Consider the following 22,215-nt stretch of genomic DNA (forward strand, 5'->3'; position numbering starts at 1 on the left):
ATATTCTCTCATATCAGTCCTACAATAATACTCTTAAGTTCTGAATTATAAGAAATTCAAATAATGAGTGCTACGAATATATTAATATACATATATACACAAATTCAATTAATTAAACGGCAATATAGGCCAATTCATCATTCATTTACATTGTTTATTCCATCATTATTAGTCTATTGTTTGGTCAACCAATGAAAGAATCTTACTAAACCAGAGGGACTTTAGATCTTTGGTTTAGTTCTAATGAAATGTGAAGGACATTCATAACCAGCTGGATTTTTTTCCAAATACTTTTGATGGTATTCTTCAGCATCATACCAGTTACTAATTGGTTCAATAATAGTGGCGACTGTATGATTTGGATACCATGTCTTTTGATATTCTTCCTTTAATTTCAAAGCTAATTCTCTTTCATCAGCAGAATGTGTGAAAATAGCAGATCTGTATTGAGTACCAACATCTGGACCTTGTGAATTGACAGTAGTTGGATCATGCATTCTGAAGAAGATATCTAAAATATCTTCGAGCTTTAATTGAGCTGGTTCAAAAGAAACTTGTATACTTTCAGCAAAATTAGTACTTCCAGTACAAACTTTTTCATAAGTGACTGTATCAAGATTTTGAACTCCATTGGCATAACCAACTTTTACATCTAATAAACCTTTACCAGCAAATTGCTTTTGAAATACTCTTTCAACCCCCCAGAAACATCCTGCAGCTAATGTTATTATCTTAGAAGTAGCAGTACTTTTTAAACTTGGTGATACAATTGTTGATGTAGTCATAATTATCTATATACTGAACAAGTAATTACGTATTTTTTGGTTGATGTAATTAATTATTACTAATTGAAATATATTTATTTATCTGTTATATAGCAAAAATCTTTATAAAGCTGTGGCATCGCTATAATAATCTTTTAGTCCGAAGCGATTCATTCCAACTTTTTTCCCGAGCCGCATGATGCTGCAATGTCACGTGCCCAAACCCCGGCTAATAATATCCAAATTTGCAACTATATTTATTTATTTATTTATTTATTCATTCATTCATTCATTTACTTTCTTTTAAATCCAAATAAACTCTTCTTCTTTTCTCCAGAGCTTACACTTCCACTACTGGCTTTACGTTCCACGTTGGATTCTACTTTACTTTCACGTCTTTTTAAGCCTCCTACCCAAGTTTTCTTTTCTTTGGTTTCTTTAGTACTTTCAGTTCTAGATAAATGTTCTTCCTTTATACCATTTGAAGGATTGGTATTCTGATGTACAGAGTTATTATTAAGATTTGAACCATTGGAAATTGTACTTGCTGGTCCATCAAGTTTAAAGTTTTTCTTAAATAAACCTCCTGTAAGACCACCTCCACTAACACTACTTGCACTTGGCTTCCTGGTTTGTACATCATTGGAACTGATTGATGAAGTTTCTGATTTAAAACCTTCATTAGAGGAAAAGTCAGTATGATTATGAATTGATGATTTCTTAGCATTAGATGTATCACTAATAGAAGTTGCATTATCAACTAATGAATAATCATCACCATGATAAATGTTATCAGTATTAAATCCAAAATTTATAAAATCATCATATTCTTCAACATCAGTAGGTTTTTGAGTACATTTTGTATAAAAGAGAATATAAGCACTAGCCAATCCTGGACCATTACCAAAGAATCTCATGACGTATGAATCTTCTACCAACTCGACAGTTTCATCATCAAACAATAACCATAAACCAGCCTTAATCTTACATATGGCAACATAATGGCCATGCATTGGCCCTCCTCCAATATGAATAACTAAAGCATATAATTCATAGAGTGAAAAGTCCTTTTCATCATCTGTAGTATTGAATAATCTTAATTTGAATGGATAACTAATAGAATCAAATAATTTTACCATTTTATCCACTTTTTCATCGTATTTGAATCTCTTAAAGTTTATGACCAACACTTCAGGTAATTTCTTTAATTTTATAGTTTTGATAGCTTCTTGTAATGATGAGCAAGTATTACAATAAAATTTATTTTGATTTGTTAACGTTTCCAGTTTGGAGAAATTATTTAGGGAATAACTTAAGGAGTATGAACTTTCACCTGGTGGAATATCAATAGATAAATCAAGGAAAAATTCATGTTTTGAAGTTATTGTTTCACAACTGAGGCACTTGGTCTCATTAGTAATTAAACCTTGAAAAATATCATTACACCAATTATTTTCAACTCCAATTTCTTTATTTAAACATTCTATAATTTCATTAATTAAATAATTGAAAAACTCATGAGCATCATGATGCATATTATTTTGACGAAAAAGATAATTCTTTTCCTTTAATTTCAGTATAAAATATGTTGGTGATACTACACCAATAATTGATTTATTTTCAATCATACTTTCAAACATATCTTTCAAAGCATATAATAATGCACTATCATCCGAATATTCACTAGGTAATTGTAAGGATGTATCTAAATTAATTATAGGACCATTAATTAATGATGAACGTTTCCTTTGATCGGATGAAGGATTTGGATTGAATGGATTAATTGGATTCACAAGAAATGATTCAGGATGAGGAATACCTACTATAATACAAGCTGAGGAAGAACTGATTGCATTTTCTTGTAAATGTTGTGGTTGCTGTTGTGCTTGAGTCTGTTGTGGATTACCTTGATCATTATTTAATAACATTGAAGACGATTGAGAATAGTCGAGTCGTTGACCTGGGTTTGCAAGATGATGTGATGGTCTCGTAATCATAACATTCAACTGTTGGAAATCAGGGTTTTTCAATATTTTTAATCTTTGATCAAGTGATAATGCTTCACAATTCTTTGCTTCAATTATATAACCTGCGTATTTTTTTAAATCATCATTAGGATTATGAGTACCATTATGAGAATTTAAATTATGAGAAGATCCCAGAGTTAAACTATTGAATTTTAATCCGAATAACGTACCTTTCTTTGATGATTTTGGTTTATCATTAGTATCAAAGGTTGAAGAACTATTAGTTGTGGACATTCCACCATTTGATGCACTGTTTATAATTCCTGTATTATTACCATTAATGGAAGCAGCAATTGAATTTGAATTTGATACTGGAACAGGATTCTTACCCTGTTCTCTAGTCTTTTTAGATACCAATTGTTCATATTTTGTAGTAAATCCATGAGCTTTAACACCATTAACAACCAATTTTTGATCATGAACTGTTAAATTATGTTTAACTAGATTGACTCTGAAATTCTCAGTATAGAATAAACATTGTAAAATAGAATTACAATAACATGTATTACCAAAATTCTCCATTCCAAATATCTTATTAGATCCATCCCCATAAGGAAGTTGAACGGAGGACTTTGTACCATTTGCTGGCACATGGTAATTGGGTTGCGATATAGAATTCTTTGTCATATCTAGAAATTACTTATTGTATTTAATTCTATAATGTACAATTCTATTATGAAGTTATTAACAATATTTATAAAAAGAATAATAATATTTTGGTGGTAGTTAAATGTATAATTCGTAATTATTATCGGTATAACGTTCTTTGAATTTCGGTAGCCTTGATAAAAATGACAGGGTCTAAGTGCAGGAATAACTAATTTAGTCTACATGAATACTTAAAATACGAAATAATATATTAAATAGTTAAGAAAGAATATAAAATGCAATTAAGAAGTGAAGTAAAAGGCAAATATGCAAAAAATTAGTTGATCGTAATTTAAAGGTTTTAGAAATTTAAAAATAATGGTTCTTTTAATACCACTTTACAACTATTGCCTATATTTTGATCAAGGTCATTGACTTGTTGCAAGACTTTCAACTTTTCAGTGGATGAATATGTATATGGTAAATTTGGATTAAATGATGAGTCATTATTGGATTGACTAACTTCAATTGAATCAGCTATATTTCCCGTCGAATTTTGAAGATTTGTATTCAGATGAGTTGATAATACATGAGAATGGGATAAATTGGAAGATGGTACACCAGTATTTAAAAACGAACTAACATCAATCAAATTCTCATTCAAATCATTAACAATTGAATTCAACTCTTGTTGTCTTTGTTGTTGCTTCAATATTTCCTCTTGTTGTAGGTAATCATTAGAATAGAGTCCATTATTGTTGTTCCTTAGTAAAGATGAGTTTTCATTGAATTCGTCATCATTATTATTGTAGAATGTATCCAATAGACACGAGATACAGGCACCCATTATGCTAGTTATATGTAGAAGATAGGAAAAGAATTTCAATTTGCTACAATAAACATTCCTTTCGTCAATCACTCTTTACATTTTCTGCTAAAGTTTATATTGGACCAATAAATTGGTCACGTGAACAATATATACAAAATTAGGTAATGGTGTTGATTAGCAGGCTATCATACTGCATTATTGATCATAGTCAATTTTAAAGCTAACATGATTATACAGAATATGCCAAATGGCCAATTTACATTAAATAGAGTCGTAGGGTTTGGACATATATGGCTGCTTGTAATGACTGAGCTAGCTTAACTGTGTATGCAAAATCGCACTACTTTTTTTAGTATGCTTGTTCGGAACAGAAATTTACAAAGCCATCCAAGAGTAAGCTTTTTTACATGAAGTATGCCAAGCTAGTGAAAATTCATATAGTCGAGTTCTAAATCGCTATACGAGTATAATTTGTATGGGCATTAAAGTATGTTTTCTAACAAAAATTTAAAGTTATAGGTATTAGAATATCATTGTATACAAAGTTTACAATTAGAGAATGATTGTGATGGTAATTGTGTAAGTTTCTTTTTAAAGCGAATCTAACAAAAAGCAACGCGTTGCCACATCAAATATAGGTTATGTTACATACATTAAGTAGTACTCAATGTCGGAAGCATATGCATATACATACTATTACATTGCACCATGTGATTTCAAATCCGATATAGCGTCATGAAATGATAATCTCATTTGATGAAGTAAGATAAGGCTTTGATTCTTTGAATCGAGACTCCAGTATAACTATTTATAAGTATTAATTGTCAGCATAGGCAACCTCGGATAAATTCGCTAGATCTCTTGCGATTTAACGTAAATGTATCTAACTGTTATTTTCTTTTTTTTATGCGGAGTCTCTTATCTATGTTACACAGTTTACACAAAACCTCAATTTGTATACGATGATGATAACTAAATCCATCATGATTCATATATGATTTCATGAATGCCGAAATTTGGAAAATATACATAAGTTATAATATATATATATTAAGTTGCTTGTAAACCTATTTAATTTTGATCGACAACGACAATTACTGTGAGTAAAATTAGTGTAAGAATTTTCGATACTTAACATAGTACTGTAATGGTTATGCTAACCTCATCAGTATTTTTCCTAATTGTATCAATATTAATTCGCTTAGAATAAATACATATCAGCATCCCTAATCCTACTATGAGTTCTAATTTAAATAATTACTATTCTGAAATAGTAATAACCAAAATGCTTTTCAATCTTCCACCAGAAGTTGTAAATGATACGTTATCGTTCATAGAACCAAATGATCTCAATCATTTATTTCAGTTGGATAATTTGGTCAACCACAATAATATATATATTAATGATCCTTTTAATTTCGTCCAAAATATGGCTTTATTTCAATATTTTAATAATAAAGAAGTCATAGTAACCAATAGACCCACATCAGTATATCATGATAATATTAGTACTCTCATCATCAGATCAGATCAATTGAATTATCTAATATCACGTCATATAATTATTAAACCAAAAGTTATTTCATTTGTTTTATTCAATGATAATGATACTGAAGATATTTTATCATTGGTAGATTTGAACTACTTTAAATTAATTGATTCGAATTTTAATATAAAAATGGTATTTGTTAAAAAGTTCAATTTTTTCAGCCAAGTATTAATTAATAAATTTTTTATTGAATATTTTAAAGTATTTGAAGATAGACTTAACTGGTTCACTATAAAGGATCATGTTGATGTTCATTTTGATAACCTCTATTCTTTCAATCATCTTATTAATATTGAAAATTTGCAATTACATATGTTTAACTCAAAAAAGTTAATTCAGCACTTAAGCTCGACTGTGGTACCTGATCCAATGACTGCATCTAGTTTTGGCTTATTATATTCAAATTTAAAATCTTTAGATTTATCATATAATACATTAAATGATCTCACTTCAATAAAATTTCCTTCTTCATTAGAATATTTAAACTTATCAAACAATAATATTATAAATTTAAATAATTCCACTTTTAATTGGAAAAATCTAACTAATTTAAAATATCTCAATTTATCCAACAACACTTTGGTTAGCTTCAACTTATTTAATACAATTTCTTCGAATGAATTTATAGAAAAAGAAGAATACAACCTTCAGAAAATTGACTTGTCTGGAAATAATCTAATAAACTTGAACTTTCTATCCTCCAAAGCTTGTGTTCTATTCAAAAATTTAACTACTATTGATTTGTCTAGAAATCTTATTTCTGATCTCGTCAAATTTACGGGCTCATTGAGATCAATAAATTTAACGGGAAATTACCTTGATGAACTTAATGAAAGTCATTTTGACTTCAGCTATTATTTCCCATCTAACATGACGGAAATAAACTTATCATACTGTAAATTACACAATACTAATCAAATAGAGTCGGAATTAATAAAAGCTTGTCCTGGTTTGACAAAGCTCAATTTAGAAGGAAATTCTAAATTACCTAAAATTGAAGTAACACCTTCTGCTTAATATATATGTTTGAAAATTTCTATGTATATTTTATAGTGTTTAATTTTGCAACAATAGACTACTTCTTTTTGTACTTTTTTGTACTTTTTTGTACCTCGCTACACGACCTAGAATTTACCATCCCTTAGTTTAACTAAATAACTCCAGAACTGAGATGCATATTGATAGAGTCAGAGAACCATATGAATAATTAAAATGTCCAAAGCACTCTGTTGTTATGCGTTTGAAACTTTGCTGAATAAGCTCTTTATGACTCCACCATCAGCTAAAGTTTCCTTATCTAAATATTTTCAAATTCTTAATGAATCAGCATCATCTTTACCTACATCTGCAGCACTTTTCATAACCTGGAATCAATTTGGTAACTTAAGAGGTTGTATCGGAACATTTCATTCCCAACCAATTGAATCTGGAGTGAAGCTGTACAGTGTCATTGCTGCATTACAAGATCATAGATTCCCCCCTATAGAAGCACGGGAAATAAATGAGACAATGCTGGTTTCAGTAACTTTACTTGATAATTTTGTTCCAATTGATTCTGCAGAAGGCTGGGAAATTGGTCTTCATGGATTAAAAGTGTCATTTGAATATGAAGGACTACATTATTCAGGTACCTTTCTACCTTCTGTGGCAGAAGAAGAAAAGTGGGATAAAGTAACTACATTATACTATTTACTCAAGAAATCTGATTATGGTAATGTTAAGATGGACAATGTGTTACTGTTCTATAGGAGAGGCATAAAACAAGGTTGGTTGCAATTAACAAGATATGATGGGTTGAAGAGTTCTTTGGATTATGATGAATATGCTGCAATTCGTAGAAGTATCTTTGAATAGTAAACAATTGATGAAGACTCTTCACATATCTTTATTTTTCATTATATTGAAATTTGGGTTTGTAACGATTATGACCTTTGTTACTCAGAATTGTTTTGTTTATAAATTTACATAGATTATAATGTACATGAGCTTGTCTATTACAAATATGTTTGTAAGTATTTATCCGTTCTTACCAACGGAAAAATATTTACCCCAGATGTTTAGCATTTATTTTCCCCCACATTGAAAATTCTCTAACTACTGTAAATTGCAATTAATATAAATAGTTGATATTTGTCATTAAATTATGTCAAGCAATATAGTGAAAGTATTATCAATCAATTAATAGAAAATGTCATTGTTAAAAAAGGCACCATCTGATATAGTTATTTTATCAGCCTTGAGAACTCCTATTACTAAAGCTATCAAAGGTGGGTTATCTAAACTTTTCCCGGAAGAATTATTATATGAAGTATTAAAAGGTTCCATTGAAAAATCAAATATTGATCCCAATTTGGTAGATGATGTCTTGGTTGGAACTGTTTTACAAACTTTAGGTGGACAAAAGGCATCAGCCTTGGCTGTGAAAAAGGTAGGATTTCCTATTAAAACAACTATAAATACAATTAATAGACAATGTGCTTCATCGGCACAAGCATTAACATATCAGGCAGGTACTTTACTGTCAGGTGAAAATCAATTAGTAATCGCTGCAGGGGTTGAATCTATGACTCATGATTATTTCCCTCACCGGGGTATTCCTACTCGTATTCACGAACCTTTCAAAGTATCAGCAAGTGATGAAGCCAAGAATGTATTAATGCCAATGGGAATTACGAGCGAAAATGTCGCTACTAAATATGGTATTACAAGACTTGATCAAGATAAATTTTCAGTTGAATCTCACTTAAAGGCAGCTAAAGCTACTGAATCTGGTCATTTTGCTAAAGAAATTATACCAGTTAATGCTCGAGTTAGTGAACCAGATCAGCCAATTGAATATAAAAATATATCTATAGATGATGGTATTCGAGCATCTTCCACATTAGAAAAATTATCAACTTTAAAGCCAGTATTTGCTGAAGATGGTACTACCACTGCAGGTAATTCTTCACAGATATCCGATGGTGCATCTGCTGTTATTCTTACCACTAGAAAGTTTGCTGATGAGTTAGGAATTAAACCTATTGCAAGATTTTTAGGTTCTTCAGTTGCAGGAGTTCCATCGGCATTTATGGGTGTTGGACCCTCTGAAGCGATTCCACAATTATTAAATCGTTTAAAACTTTCAGTGAATGATATTGATATATTTGAATTAAATGAAGCATTTGCATCACAATCTCTTTATTGCATCAATAAATTAAATCTTGATATTAATAAAGTAAATCCTTATGGTGGCGCCATTGCTCTTGGTCATCCATTAGGAGCTACAGGAGGTAGAGTTATTTCTACTTTATTGAATGGATTAAAAGCTCAAAACAAAGAATTAGGAATTATTTCCATGTGTACTTCTACAGGACAAGGTTATGCTGGATTATTTGCCAATGAATAATAGTAGTAGATTTTATATATTTATATTTATAGTTAAAATTAAAATTAGAATTGAAAACGTACAAGCATCTTTAAATATAGCATAAAGGAGGTATTATAGAACTATAACAAACAAAATTTGAAAATAAATGTTATAACTAATGAATGCAAGGGGTATTCTATAGATTATTGGATGCATATTTATCATAACATATTACTTAAATACGAGTAATATTCACAAGTCCATAGATGAAAAATCCACTCAAAACTGGAATGGTAAAATTATCATCTAAATCAAATAAATTAATGAATTCTGAAACACTAGCAATGAATCCACAAAATAAAGAAAATACAAATAAATTTAAAGAACTGGTTTCTTCAGTCCAAAATATTTCACCTGGTAAATCAACTTTTTCGGTGAATGTAGGAATGAAGTAACCATAAAGAATGTAACAACTGATAATACCAGCAATGAAACTTGCTATTGATCCTGCTAATGACTTACCTTTTGAAATTTGTGGAGTATATTTTCCAAATTGTCTTCCAAAAGTTGAAGCTGCAGTATCAGCCCAACTAAGTAATAAGACACTCATAACGCAAATATCCTTAGGTAAAATACTGAAAACAATAATTAAACCAATTAAGTACCATAAGACACCATTGTATTCATTAACTTCTTTTTCTCTTATTATGAACCACATATACTTAACAATCTTTCTATTTAATGATGGATTTTGAAAGCGAATAAAGTCATTAGCAAAGACTAGCACCAAAATGGTAAACATAGGTGCTATAAGTTGATGAGTACTTGTTCCTAATGTATATAACCATAAGGTAAAAAATCCAATAGATGAATGGAATGTTTTTCTTGGTATTTCATGCTTGATTAAAAATTGATAGAATTTCAGATGTGGTTGAGGAATATAAGTTTTAGTCTTTGACTCGATAGTATCTCCTTGTAATTCTTCTTCATCACTTATTATAATAATATTTTTCTTATCGATCTTTTCCACTTCAAGATTTTCATCTTCTTCTTCATCATCCTCATCATCTTCATCTAAATCTTCATCTAATTCATCATCATCGGAATATGCAGTGGTCTCATTATAATATGTAGCATCTTCATCTTCAATATATGATACATCTTCTTCATTTAATGTTACAATAGTCTTTTTGGAAATACTTCTTACATTTGGACTGGATAAGTTAAAAGGACTAGACTTCTTTACAGAACTCTTCGGTGTCAGCGGAATTGAAGCCATGACAAAATCAATCTATTTAAAGTTTTAAATTAATCAATATTAGTGGCCTTTGTATTAATCAACTTTTCTAAGATTTTATGGGTCCATCCCATACTGTAAACAAAGCAAAAAAATTCCACAGGGACTGATTTTTTTCTCATCGATTTTGTGTGACGGGTGTGGCTCTATGCAGGTATGAAAAGATAGTCATCTTGTGCAATATCCATTGAGGCAATGCCTTAAGTATAGAAAATTCTCAACATTATTAATTGTTTATATGAATAGTTTTATAGTGAGTTAACTCATTGATACTTCTACCATATGATATTGCAGTATGATAATGAACATAATTTTTATTTGGTAACGCATAGAATATTCATCTCATAAAAACATAAGCAGTATGTTTTGCAGCCATTTCGCGCTACATCTAATTTCAGATTGGAATATTAAACATACCTTACATAGTTATAGATGTTAATTAAATATATATATTATTAGCAGGGGTCGCATTAAATAGTGTCGTGTACAGAATTGTAAATTTATATCCATGTTATACTAAGTGCTATGAGAATTACTATAGCAGTGTAAGATGGGGCGGAAAATATGAAATTAGATCCCACACTTTCTTTTGTAGTTGCTTCAAATACATTAAAATCAATGGAAGACTTACTTCTAGTTCTCTGATGACTTTGAGAAGAACCTGGAGATGATGATTCTATAGAGGTTTTTCTAAGTCTTGAATATGAAGCCGTGATTTCCTCCGGAGTTGCAAATGTTTTGAATGCACTACTGATGACTTCATGCTGCATCTCTTTAGGTACATGGAATATTTTATATGGTTCATTGTGAGGCAATACTGTACCAGTTGAATTATGTGATACGTTAGGATCTGACTCTTCACTATTGTTTTCTGTTTCCTTTTTTATTGTGGATCTATCAAATTTTAAATTTATCGGAGTTGATGTATCATTAAATTCAGTTTTAAATTCATATTCCGGTTCTACAACTTTTTTTAATGCTGAATATATCCGTTTTACATAATCATTCATCTCTTCATCGTCTAGTTGAGGAATATTCAAAATATCAAGTACTGATGTACTCTTAGATTCTTCTAAAGATGTAGTCTGTAAAGCTATATTGGACAATGTATTGGTCTCAGAAGTAATATATGAAAGCACACTTTCTTCCCCTCCAGATGAAACTGGTAGAATAGCAAAATAATTCTTAGGCTTGGAATATGGAACAGTTGGTGGTAACTTATCTAACTTTTTTTCGTGAAATTGAAACTGAGGAGTGATATCTACTTTATATGATGGTAACTTCAGGTTTAATAAATCCTTTCCTGATTTTCCTTCATGATTTATGTTTACTTGACTACCTACTGGTTCAACGTGAGAAGGTGTGGAGCTTATTTGTGATAAACTTGTAGAAATAGCCAAAATATTTGGATTCGACCAAGTCTCAGTGAAAACTACTTCTTGGCTTTCTGTTGCAGAACTAACATCTTTTATCTCCAATGAAGAGGTTGGAGAATCCATGGTAATATATGAGGTCTTTGGACTATTATTTGCTGAAGAAATTAGTAAAGATTGAACCTGGTTGATGATCTTTTGTTCAATAACCTCATTCCTCAAATCATGAATTAGACTTGCAAGTTTTTCAAAATCATGTTGGCTCACATTGGTTTCATGAGGAGCCGTGTGAGCTACAGTCGATGTTGCTATTTCACTACTAGAGCTAGTGATTATGTCAGTAGAACTGTAGATTATCAGTTCAGTATCCAAAACCGAATCTGAAACTGAATATGAATCTGAAATTAAGCTGGTGGTCTCTATAACGGGCAATGAAAATATCTCCTTAGTAGTTAAAGTTACAAAATGGGTTACAGTTTCTGTAACTTTTACTATAGAGCTTGTGGTTGTAGTTGTTATTGATTCTTCTCTCGATGTGATGATACTCGATAAAGTGGTTAAATCTGCTAAAGTGGATGTTACTTCGACTCCTGTTGACTCTTCCGGAATATTGACAGATTGATCAGAAGCTATTATTGATGATTTGGGCATATATGGCAAATGTGAATTAATTTGTACCAATGATCTACTAGGTATCAATTGTGATGAATTTCTAACTTCATTGCTTTTGCTGATGTTTTGATAATGCACTTCTATATTTGCACGATTCACATATTCGTTAAAATCAGTTTCCGACCCTACTTCCTCTTTAAGGTTTTCAATTTTATCATGATCTCCACCTAAAGGTAAAACGAATTTCAAAATGTTTAAATGATCCTTCAATCGTTCTATATCGCTGGTTGAACTATTTGGAAAGGATATGTCTTCTTTTAATAATATTTGATTGGATGTTGGAATATTTGAAGTTTCGGCGGTTACCAATATAGAAAATAGTGTTACCCATAATAATCGGTGAAAATAACTATTTGCCAATTTACTGCAAATTAATGACCATTTCATATTAATATACACTATTTGTTGGAATACTAAGCGTTTTCATAATTGATACAAACAAATGACTTATCAATATATTTTGCAACTATTTGTGCTTTATTTCGCATTTGCTTTTCGCAAAAGTTTTTGAACTTAACTATGTACTATCTAAATTTGACATTATTGTCTTTGCTATATTTATATACGCTAACGATGCTGGTGATTGGGGATTAGCTATAACTATAGGTTTCCCACTATCAGATTGTAAACATATTTCTTCATTTAGAGGAATTGAGCCAAGAACTTCGAAATTTTTACGTTTTGCTTCTTTAAGAACCCCATCAGACCCAAAAATATGAGATTCATGACCACAGTTAGGGCAACAAAAGAAACTCATATTCTGAACCAATCCCAATATTGGAATATTTACCTTCTCAAACATATGTATTCCCTTAATAGCATCTATTAATGCAATATCTTGTGGAGTACTAACTATGATAGATCCATCAACCTTTAATTGTTGACTTATAGTCAATTGAGTATCTCCCGTACCTGGAGGCATATCTATAACTAAGTAATCCAAATTGGACCATTGAACTTCAAATAATAATTGTTGAAGTGCTTTCATAACCATCAAGCCTCTCCACACTATAGCATTTTCAGGTGGAACTAAATATCCCATTGACATTGATTCAATTCCATAATTTGAAAGTGGAAATAGTTTTCCCTGATCTGTTAATCTTGGTTCTCCATTTAAATTTAATAATTTCGGTATTGAAGGTCCAAATATATCAGCATCTAATATTCCAACCTTCTTACCCAAACTATTTAAAGAAGCAGCAAGATTGACAGAAACCGTAGACTTACCTACACCCCCCTTACCAGATGCAACTAAAATCACTTTATTTACACCAGGAATTCTTTGTTTAATAGGTAATCCCTTGCTCATTCGAGGCATACTAGGAACATCCTTTCCAAGTTTAGGTAAGCCTAAGGGATTCTCATGAAAGACATATGAACTTGTATGAAATCGACATCTTGATAATTTGAATATCATTCCAGTAACATTGCTTCCGATTCTCATATTTGTTCACTCATTTATCTATGTTTCACCATTTGCTAGAAAATGGTGTGCTAAGCAATAGTGGAGATGGTTGGTGTTAATTTTTTTTTTGCTCTATTTTTCAGATCAGTTTTTGTAGATACTTCAAACCGTTTTATAGTTTAAGTAGATGACAAACCAAGTATATTTTGCGGGTGGGCGATGTGCGGGAGGGATGGTGTCGAGATGTTTTTCTAAACGATACTATTCGAGAGTGAGTAATCCTACGATATACGCGTTATCAACGAAGTTTGCGAAGTCAGCCTTGGGTGTAGTAAGAATCACTGGTCCACAATCATCATACATATATCAAAAACTTACAAAATCAACTAAAGAACCCAAGAATAGAGTCACTAGTGTTCGGAAACTTTATTCACCCAATTCTTCAATTTTACTTGATGAGGCACTTACTATATTTTTCAAATCTCCAAAGACATATACAGGTGAAGACTTACTTGAATTACATCTACATGGAGGTACTGCAATCATAAAATCAGTATTGAAAGCTATTTCTGAATTACATGATCCACAAAAGGATATTAATATTCGATATGCTGAAAATGGAGAATTCTCTAAACGGGCATTTATCAATGGAAGATTTGATTTGACAGAACTTGAAGGTATACGAGAAATGATCGATGCTGAAACTGAATTACAAAGAGTTGCTTCACTTTCTTCATTAACAGGTAAAAACAAACAAGTATTCCTCAATTGGAGACAAGAAATAGTAAACAATATCGCATTATTAACTACATTAATCGATTTTGGAGAAGATCATGATGTTGAAGAAGTCGAACAGTTATTCACTACAGTTTCAGAAAATATAACTAATTTACAGAATGAAATGGAATCGTACTTAAATAAAATCAAATCTTCCGAAATCCTTTTGAAAGGTATTCGATTAGGTTTAATTGGTCCTCCAAATGCTGGTAAATCTTCCTTATTGAATATTTTAGCTAATAAAGATGCTGCTATTGTTAGTGAGATAGCAGGAACTACAAGAGATATAATCGATATTCCTTTAGATATAAGTGGTTATAAAGTAGTTGTAGGTGATACTGCCGGAATTCGATCAATAACTTCTACATCTGATATTATAGAAAAGGAAGGTATTCGCCGAGCTAAAGATTATTCATTATCTAGTGATATTGTTGTTATAGTAAGGCCCATAAATCAATTAGAACAAGATGAATCTGATCTAGTATCACATATTAAACACTTGAAAGAATTAAATAAAACTATTATGGTAGTTTTAAATAAGGATGATTTACGGGATACTAATTTAACAAGAGAAGATTTAATCAAATCACATTCTGAAGCCTTAGAAATTCCTATTGAAAATATTCACATAGTTTCCTGTTCTACGAGTTTTGGAATTCAAAATCTTAATGATGAATTGGTCAGACGATTCAAAATTGTTACTGATTCTGATGTGGCAGATCCAATAATCATATCTTCTAGGGCTCAAGATATATTACGTAATGATGTCTTATATGGTTTCCAACAATTTCATCATTGGAAAGATCAAGAAGATGTAGTATTAGCATCTGAAAGTTTAAATCAATCTGCCATTGGTATAGGTAAAATTACAGGAGATACTGTAGGTATAGAAGAGATATTAGGAGTTGTATTTTCCAGCTTTTGTATTGGAAAATAAGATATGACCATGAGCACACTTGTATATAATATAAAATAGAAAGGAGTCACATAGATTATTTGATACATAATATCGTACAGAATTATTTATTATACAGCGTTACAAATAATGTAAAAACTTATAGTTTCTACATCCCAACTCATCTTTAATTGTTGAAGTTGATGTCTTGTATGTCTGCCACCAGATTCTTCAGCTGCATCATTGGCAATGCTTTTCTTAATTTGTTTACTTAAAGCTGGTGCTACTTTACATTCAAAGTTAATGACATTTAAACCATAATTCAATTTAATGTCATACAGAAGTCCAAGGAGATTAGCGTCATCTCTTTTATCTTCAAAACAATCTCCACCATTTGAAACTTCTTCATTATTAACATATAATTTACATTGGAAATCTTCATCTGATGTCAGATTTAAATATCCATGACCATTAATTAAATCGTCCTTTTTGATAGCATAAAGAAGATAGTGTAATCCTACTCTAAAGGATACATAAGGCAGTATTTCTGGAGCAAGTGAAAAGGAATAAGATTGTTGAGCATATCCATTACTAGGAACTCTATATTCTATAACTGAACCAGTAGGAATAACTGGATGGGTTGGAAATAAGGCCTTTTTAAGATCTTGTTGTCTCAGCAATGGGATATTTAATTGATTATATCTTTGTTGTATGTGTTGAGGTAAGGTAGCAGCTACTGATGGTGATGATAGTATGGCTGATTCTTGGATTATACAATCCGATTCTGGTATACTTGGAAGAGATTTACCTAATGTATTAGCAGTCCCCTTTTCAGTAACTATTTCAGCTTTAGGTTTTGTTTCGGTAGATTGTTGTACTTCTGGTTCTTTATTTGTTGATGTATTAGCAGTATCTTCTTCATCTTCAAGGTTACCATTTTCTTCTTCGATTTCTTCTTTTACTGATTGTTTACTTCTCTTCCTACTTTTCTTTTTGGTATCTTCAACTTCTTCAGTTTCAGCAGTTGCAGCAAGTTTAATTTTGAGTTTTGGTTTGGATGGAGCCAATTTTAATTTTAATTTTGTAGAAGATTTAGAATCATGTTCAACTCTTGATTTCAATTCTTCAAATTGTTCAACAAATAAATCTTTGAGTTTAAGAGTATCTTGATAAATTTCTGAAGATGGATCATTATAAGCCTGAGCATTAAGGAATATTAAATCAACAGCATCATAAAACTTTTGTAAATTATCTAAAATTGATGCTTTAGGGGAAAAGAACTTTTTATTATCTAAATGATTTAATACTGAATTGAATGATGTTGGATTTGTAACAAATTTAAGATAATCAGGATATTCTTCAGTATCAACATCATCCATAAATGGTCCACTTAATATTCCATCATCTGGGAATTCATGATTTACAATTGTATTAACTATATTTTTACAAAGTGTTGGTAAATTGGTTAAAGTAACTTCTTCTTGTGGTATATCTGAATGTTTAAGTTTTAACTTTAATGATTTATGATGAGGTTTGCCTACATCAAATTCTTTAACTTGATCATGAACAAAATCATAAATTCTTTGAGCACTCGTTACAATCCAAGATTCTGGATCATTATATTTAATAGCATTATCTAATAATAATTTAAAATCACTTAAAAATTCATCAGCTGAATTATCAGAATATTTACCACGAGATGCTTTCTTTTGAATATCAGAAATAGCAATAGGATGTTCAATTAATTGATAATAATCTGGATATAACTTTTTCGATGGTAATTTAACAAATGGTCCTGATAATTGTTCATTTGTCTTATCATCATTAATATTAAGTACTAAATTAATAGTAGATGAATAAAATTGCTTAAATTCTTCAGGACTTGGTACTTCTACTTTCTGCTTCTTTACAGGAGTATTGTTTGTCAGTGTTCTTCTCTTAGGTGCCATAATAATTCAATAATACTCTTTTTGCGTACTAGACCGGAGTAGTGGAATTTTCACTTTTCACTGTTTATGTATGTTTATTTTGGTTTTCTATTTCAAAGTTTTTCGTTCACTCACTCACTCACTCACTCTCGCACTATATATATTTTTGTTAGCTTTCGCACTACAATATATAGTAGTACCTAATTGCTAAATAATATAAGAGATCTGATAAGAAATTTTTCAAGAACTTTTCAAGAACTTTTCAAGAACTTTTCCAGAAGATTTCAAGAAGATTTCCAGAATTTTTCAGTATTTAACTGTGCTGGATGAACTATGATACAGGATAGTATGAATAGTGAGGGGGTGACTATCTTATATGGGTCCGAAACAGGCAATGCTGAAGATTATGCTCGATTTCTTGGTTTACGTCTTCAATACTATCTGATATCTCCAACTGTATGTTCATTAGATGATTATCCATTAAAAAAATTAGCAACTCATACCAAATATTTAATTATAATTTGTTCAACTACTGGTCAAGGTGAATTACCAAGAAATGCAAAAAAATTTATGAAATTCATTCTTAAGAAAAAATTACCTTCAGATTTATTAAATCATATTTATTTAACTTCTTTTGGTTTAGGTGATTCTTCATATTCGAAATTTAATTATGGTTCTAGAAAAATTCATACGAGATTGTTACAATTAGGGTGTTCAGAATTATCTCCTAGATGTGAGGCAGATGAAATGTCTCCTGAAGGTATTGATGGTTATTATCAAGAGTGGGAATTACAGTTAATAAAATCTTTACGAATACATTTTCCCTCATTACTTGAAATTGATTCAGAAGTTCAATTACCTGCTCAGAATGCTGTAAAACTTAATACTACTAAATCGGAATTGAAGTTATCTGATAAAGAAGTCCAAGATTTATCATTAACTCGTCTTGAATCTGATAATAACTTGGTTCTTGGTAAAATTCGAGATAATATCCGAATAACTGATGAAAGTCATTTTCAAGATGTCAGACATATAATTATTGAATCTCAAGATTTGAATTATCTTCCAGGAGATACGATAGCGTTGTATCCAAGCAATGATCCTCAAAGTGTTGATTTGTTGTTGAAACTGCAACCTCATTGGCTGCAAGTTGCAGACTTACCATTAAATATTGATGGGATTCTCCCCAATCTAAATGGAGGTTATATAAGTTCAGAAAAGTTGACCCTTCGAAATCTTTTTATTCATCATCTTGATATTGCTTCAGTTCCCAGAAGATCATTCTTTTTCAAAATATGGAGATTCTGTAATGGACAAACAGAAGATGGTGATAGAGAAAGAAGTAAATTGAAAGACTTCAGTACTATGGAAGAAAGTGAAGAATTATATAATTATGCTAATAGACCAAGAAGACTGATATTGGAAACGATTTTAGAATTTCAAGAGAATTTAAAAATTCCAATAGAATATATATTTGATGTATTCCCATTAATTCAACCAAGATATTTCCTGATAGCATCAAGACCAAGTCCTAATTCTGTTGAGATAGCTGTAGCTATTGTTGAATATAAAACAATTCTTCGTCGTATAAGACGGGGATTATGTACAAGATGGTTGAAACTTCTTCAAAAAGATGATTCGATTATTCTTTCTATTCAAAAGACTAATTTAAGTTTTACACTTCGTGGTAAAGATACTCCACCTGTTATCATGATAGGTCCAGGAACTGGTATTGCACCAATGAAAGCTTTAATTGAGCATTCAATTATAAGTGAAACTACAAGAGGGTTATATCTTTTTACAGGATTCAGATTTGAAAGTAAAGATTTTTTATTTTCTGAATTATGGTTAAGATTAGAAGAAGAGAATAAAATTCATTTATTTCCAAGTTTTTCAAGAGATCCAGAATCTCAATCAAAATATGTTCAAGATAGATTATTCAAAGAATTTGAATTAATTGGAGATTTAATATATAATCAAAATGCTATAGTTTTTGTATGTGGATCCAGTGGTAAGATGCCTAAACAAGTAAAAATCACATTTACTGAAATATTAAAAAAGTACAAAGCACTTAATGACAATGAAGCTCAACAATATGTATTAGATATGGAAGATCAAGGTAGATATAAAGAGGAAGTATGGTAAGTAAAAGTATAGAATCTGTTTAAAAAACAAATTAATTTATATAATTAAAATGTATTATTAAGTAGAATATTAAGATTTATAATCATTATTTATAAACTATAGTATAGTTTTACTATACTATAGTAAGGCTATATAATAAGAAGTTGTATGCAGTATTTTTCAATTTTCTCCAACCCGAAAACTGAAATATCTGATTTGACCAATTCTCAAATTACTCCACAATTGGCCTGCTTCACTAATGTTGAAGTTAATTACTTTTCCAAGAGTTAGTCTAGCTTCTCAGTTGAGAGGGATTAAGATAATATCAAGATATTATTCCATTGCTCGGAATTCAAAAGTATACCCTGAAGAAATATCATTAGATGGGAAAACTTATAAGACAGATGAATGGACTAATGTTCCACCATATATTCTTGAATTAACTCAAAGAAGATTGCATCATGATAATAATCACCCCATTGGAATATTACGTGAATTAATTGAAAAGAATTTCAAAGGAATGGGTTATACTTTCTATAATGATTTTACACCTGGAGTTACTACATTTCAAAATTTCGATGTATTAGGATTTCCCCAAGATCATCCAGGTAGATCTAAATCTGATACTTATTATTTGAATAAAGATAACTTATTAAGAACTCATACATCTGCTCATGAACATGAATGTTTTCAAACTTGTGAAACTCCTGGTTATGTTATATCTGCTGATGTTTATAGAAAGGATGAAATAGATCGTACCCATTATCCTGCTTTTCATCAAATGGAAGGAGCTAGAATTTGGACTAAAAGTGATAAACTTGAAGAAATAATTGCTCATGATATTGAACAAATTCCTAAAACTAATATCATTGTTGAAGATCCATTCAGAGAAAATTGTTTTAATGAAGGTAATCCAAAGCAAGATTATATGACTGATAATGAAGTTTATTTAGTTAGTGTCCATTTAAAGAAAACCATCGAATATTTAGTTAATCAAGTCTTTGAAGCTGCTAGAAAATCAGCTAAATTGGCTGGATCTACTGAACCTTATTTAAATGAACCATTAAAAATTAGATGGGTTGAAGCCTATTTCCCCTGGACTGCACCATCATGGGAAATTGAAGTTTGGTGGAAAGGTGAATGGTTAGAATGTTGTGGATGTGGTATAGTTAGACAACAAGTTCTATTAAATTCTGGTTTAGGTGAAGAAAAATTAGGTTGGGCTTTCGGTATAGGTCTCGATAGAATTGCCATGTTATTATTTGGTATACCTGATATTAGATTATTTTGGACATTAGATGAGAGATTTGGAAAACAATTCAGTAGTGGGAATATTAATACTTTTGCACCTTATTCAAAATATCCAGGTATTAAAAGAGATATTTCATTTTGGTTACCAAAAGATGTAACTCTTCATAATAATGAAGTTATGGATATTGTAAGAACTCATGCTGGTGATCTTACTGAAAGTGTTGAAAATATCGATAATTTCGTTCATCCAAAAACTGGTAAAAGATCTCAAACTTATCGTTTGAATTATCAATCAATGGATAGAAATTTAACTAATTCAGAGATTAATGTTTTACACAATAACGTTGAACAGGATTTAAAGAAACTTTTCGATGTAGAAATCCGTTAGATTAATTTAACATGTACATAGTTAAAAATTTTAATATACTTATATATATAAGGAAATATGTATTGCGGTATTGATTTTTATTCTTTTTTGTTTTTTCATGTTATATTTGGACGTGCACCAACCCAACTATTTGGTCAATGAAAAATTATTTGATTCCAACACAAGTTTAACAGTGACACTTGTAAAGATAACCAAGGAGAACTTAAAGCAATGTTTGGATTATCCAGAAGTATGTTCTCGAGGATGTCCATGGGACCAATGAGAAGTCCCGTGACTCCTTTGTTGACATCATTTCCGTCAGTTACTAGTAGAGTTAGTCCATTAATGAATAATATAATGTCTATGAGATTAAAACATGAATATGCACCAAGATTTAGAAAAATTAGAAAAACTATGAAGGGGAAAGTTAGTGTTAGAACTGGAGGTTCTGTTAAAGGTAATAGTTTAGCATTTGGTAAACTTGGTTTAAGATTAAAATCAAAAGGTATAAGAATGGCAGCTAATCAATTACAAGCAGCTGATAAAGTATTACAAAGAGAACTTAGACCAAGTCGTTCAGAAAGACTTACAAGATTTTCATGTAATACTGCTGTCTGTGTTAAAGGTAATCAAACAAGAATGGGTAAAGGTAAAGGTCCATTTGATCATTGGGCTTGTCGTTTCCCAACCGGAAAAGTTTTATTCGAAATCAGAGGTGGTATTCATGATAGAGTTGCAAGAGAAGCTTTAAGAAAAGCTGCTGATAAATTACCAGGACTTTATGAAATCATTACTCCAGAATCAAAAGTAAGAGTTAGTTTAACTCATTTAATAGAAAAACCAAAAAGGGTTAATTATGTTAAGAAATTGAATGCTAAACCTACTAATAAATGGGCAAATATTCAAGCTCATAAGAAGATAGACATGTATAAATTGTATAGTGGACGTTAAGTCCATATTTAATTCCTGTATATATAGCATTATTTAATAAAAATCCAGTATTAATTAAATATGAATATG

The 22,215-nt window shown here is 30.5% G+C and overlaps 14 protein-coding genes across 14 annotated transcripts; 7 read left to right on the forward strand and 7 right to left on the reverse strand. All coding sequences in view use genetic code 12, as the record gives it.

Moving 5' to 3' along the window:
- Window positions 1-7: 7 nt before the first annotated feature.
- On the reverse strand, window positions 8-1,010 carry MXR1 (peptide-methionine-S-sulfoxide reductase). Its single transcript, XM_064885142.1, has one exon. It carries the CDS (start codon window positions 783-785, stop codon window positions 222-224), a length of 564 nt encoding a protein of 187 aa, XP_064735785.1. The 5' UTR covers window positions 786-1,010; the 3' UTR covers window positions 8-221.
- UBP13 (ubiquitin-specific protease) lies at window positions 922-3,513 on the reverse strand. Its single transcript, XM_064885141.1, has one exon. The coding sequence runs from the start codon at window positions 3,416-3,418 to the stop codon at window positions 1,058-1,060; it is 2,361 nt and encodes a 786-aa protein (XP_064735786.1). The 5' UTR covers window positions 3,419-3,513; the 3' UTR covers window positions 922-1,057.
- A 77-nt stretch (window positions 3,514-3,590) lies between these two features.
- RJT21DRAFT_123469 (uncharacterized protein) lies at window positions 3,591-4,289 on the reverse strand. Its single transcript, XM_064882728.1, has one exon. It carries the CDS (start codon window positions 4,224-4,226, stop codon window positions 3,741-3,743), a length of 486 nt encoding a protein of 161 aa, XP_064735787.1. The 5' UTR covers window positions 4,227-4,289; the 3' UTR covers window positions 3,591-3,740.
- Window positions 4,290-5,768: 1,479 nt separating this feature from the next.
- On the forward strand, window positions 5,769-6,849 carry RJT21DRAFT_123470 (uncharacterized protein). Its single transcript, XM_064882729.1, has one exon. The coding sequence runs from the start codon at window positions 5,887-5,889 to the stop codon at window positions 6,772-6,774; it is 888 nt and encodes a 295-aa protein (XP_064735788.1). The 5' UTR covers window positions 5,769-5,886; the 3' UTR covers window positions 6,775-6,849.
- RJT21DRAFT_123471 (uncharacterized protein) lies at window positions 6,850-7,753 on the forward strand. The gene has a single exon (XM_064882730.1). The coding sequence runs from the start codon at window positions 6,970-6,972 to the stop codon at window positions 7,609-7,611; it is 642 nt and encodes a 213-aa protein (XP_064735789.1). The 5' UTR covers window positions 6,850-6,969; the 3' UTR covers window positions 7,612-7,753.
- On the forward strand, window positions 7,754-9,145 carry POT1-2 (Pot1-2p; the record flags this gene model as incomplete). Its single annotated transcript, XM_064883271.1, has 1 exon — window positions 7,754-9,145. The coding sequence occupies exon 1, from the start codon at window positions 7,946-7,948 to the stop codon at window positions 9,143-9,145; it is 1,200 nt and encodes a 399-aa protein (XP_064735790.1). The 5' UTR covers window positions 7,754-7,945.
- A 98-nt stretch (window positions 9,146-9,243) lies between these two features.
- On the reverse strand, window positions 9,244-10,644 carry RJT21DRAFT_58883 (diacylglycerol kinase). Its single transcript, XM_064885143.1, has one exon. The coding sequence runs from the start codon at window positions 10,383-10,385 to the stop codon at window positions 9,342-9,344; it is 1,044 nt and encodes a 347-aa protein (XP_064735791.1). The 5' UTR covers window positions 10,386-10,644; the 3' UTR covers window positions 9,244-9,341.
- Window positions 10,645-10,903: 259 nt separating this feature from the next.
- Window positions 10,904-12,835, reverse strand: PGA27 (Pga27p; the record flags this gene model as incomplete). Its single annotated transcript, XM_064880436.1, has 1 exon — window positions 10,904-12,835. One exon carries the CDS (start codon window positions 12,833-12,835, stop codon window positions 10,904-10,906), a length of 1,932 nt encoding a protein of 643 aa, XP_064735792.1.
- A 130-nt stretch (window positions 12,836-12,965) lies between these two features.
- RJT21DRAFT_116556 (uncharacterized protein) lies at window positions 12,966-13,892 on the reverse strand (the record flags this gene model as incomplete). Its single annotated transcript, XM_064880437.1, has 1 exon — window positions 12,966-13,892. The coding sequence occupies one exon, from the start codon at window positions 13,890-13,892 to the stop codon at window positions 12,966-12,968; it is 927 nt and encodes a 308-aa protein (XP_064735793.1).
- A 193-nt stretch (window positions 13,893-14,085) lies between these two features.
- Window positions 14,086-15,567, forward strand: RJT21DRAFT_90078 (uncharacterized protein; the record flags this gene model as incomplete). Its single annotated transcript, XM_064885632.1, has 1 exon — window positions 14,086-15,567. The coding sequence occupies one exon, from the start codon at window positions 14,086-14,088 to the stop codon at window positions 15,565-15,567; it is 1,482 nt and encodes a 493-aa protein (XP_064735794.1).
- A 48-nt stretch (window positions 15,568-15,615) lies between these two features.
- On the reverse strand, window positions 15,616-17,606 carry RJT21DRAFT_123473 (uncharacterized protein). The gene has a single exon (XM_064882731.1). The coding sequence runs from the start codon at window positions 17,472-17,474 to the stop codon at window positions 15,657-15,659; it is 1,818 nt and encodes a 605-aa protein (XP_064735795.1). The 5' UTR covers window positions 17,475-17,606; the 3' UTR covers window positions 15,616-15,656.
- An 81-nt stretch (window positions 17,607-17,687) lies between these two features.
- Window positions 17,688-19,663, forward strand: RJT21DRAFT_123474 (NAPDH-dependent diflavin reductase). Its single transcript, XM_064882732.1, has one exon. The coding sequence runs from the start codon at window positions 17,787-17,789 to the stop codon at window positions 19,596-19,598; it is 1,812 nt and encodes a 603-aa protein (XP_064735796.1). The 5' UTR covers window positions 17,688-17,786; the 3' UTR covers window positions 19,599-19,663.
- A 65-nt stretch (window positions 19,664-19,728) lies between these two features.
- MSF1 (phenylalanine--tRNA ligase) lies at window positions 19,729-21,379 on the forward strand. The gene has a single exon (XM_064882733.1). The coding sequence runs from the start codon at window positions 19,837-19,839 to the stop codon at window positions 21,214-21,216; it is 1,380 nt and encodes a 459-aa protein (XP_064735797.1). The 5' UTR covers window positions 19,729-19,836; the 3' UTR covers window positions 21,217-21,379.
- RJT21DRAFT_123476 (mitochondrial 54S ribosomal protein uL16m) lies at window positions 21,380-22,205 on the forward strand. The gene has a single exon (XM_064882734.1). The coding sequence runs from the start codon at window positions 21,427-21,429 to the stop codon at window positions 22,144-22,146; it is 720 nt and encodes a 239-aa protein (XP_064735798.1). The 5' UTR covers window positions 21,380-21,426; the 3' UTR covers window positions 22,147-22,205.
- Window positions 22,206-22,215: the final 10 nt, after the last annotated feature.

The sequence above is a fragment of the Scheffersomyces amazonensis genome (genome assembly GCF_036850825.1).
Source record: "Scheffersomyces amazonensis strain UFMG-HMD-26.3 chromosome Unknown RJT21scaffold_9, whole genome shotgun sequence".
Lineage (NCBI taxonomy): Eukaryota > Fungi > Ascomycota > Pichiomycetes > Serinales > Debaryomycetaceae > Scheffersomyces > Scheffersomyces amazonensis.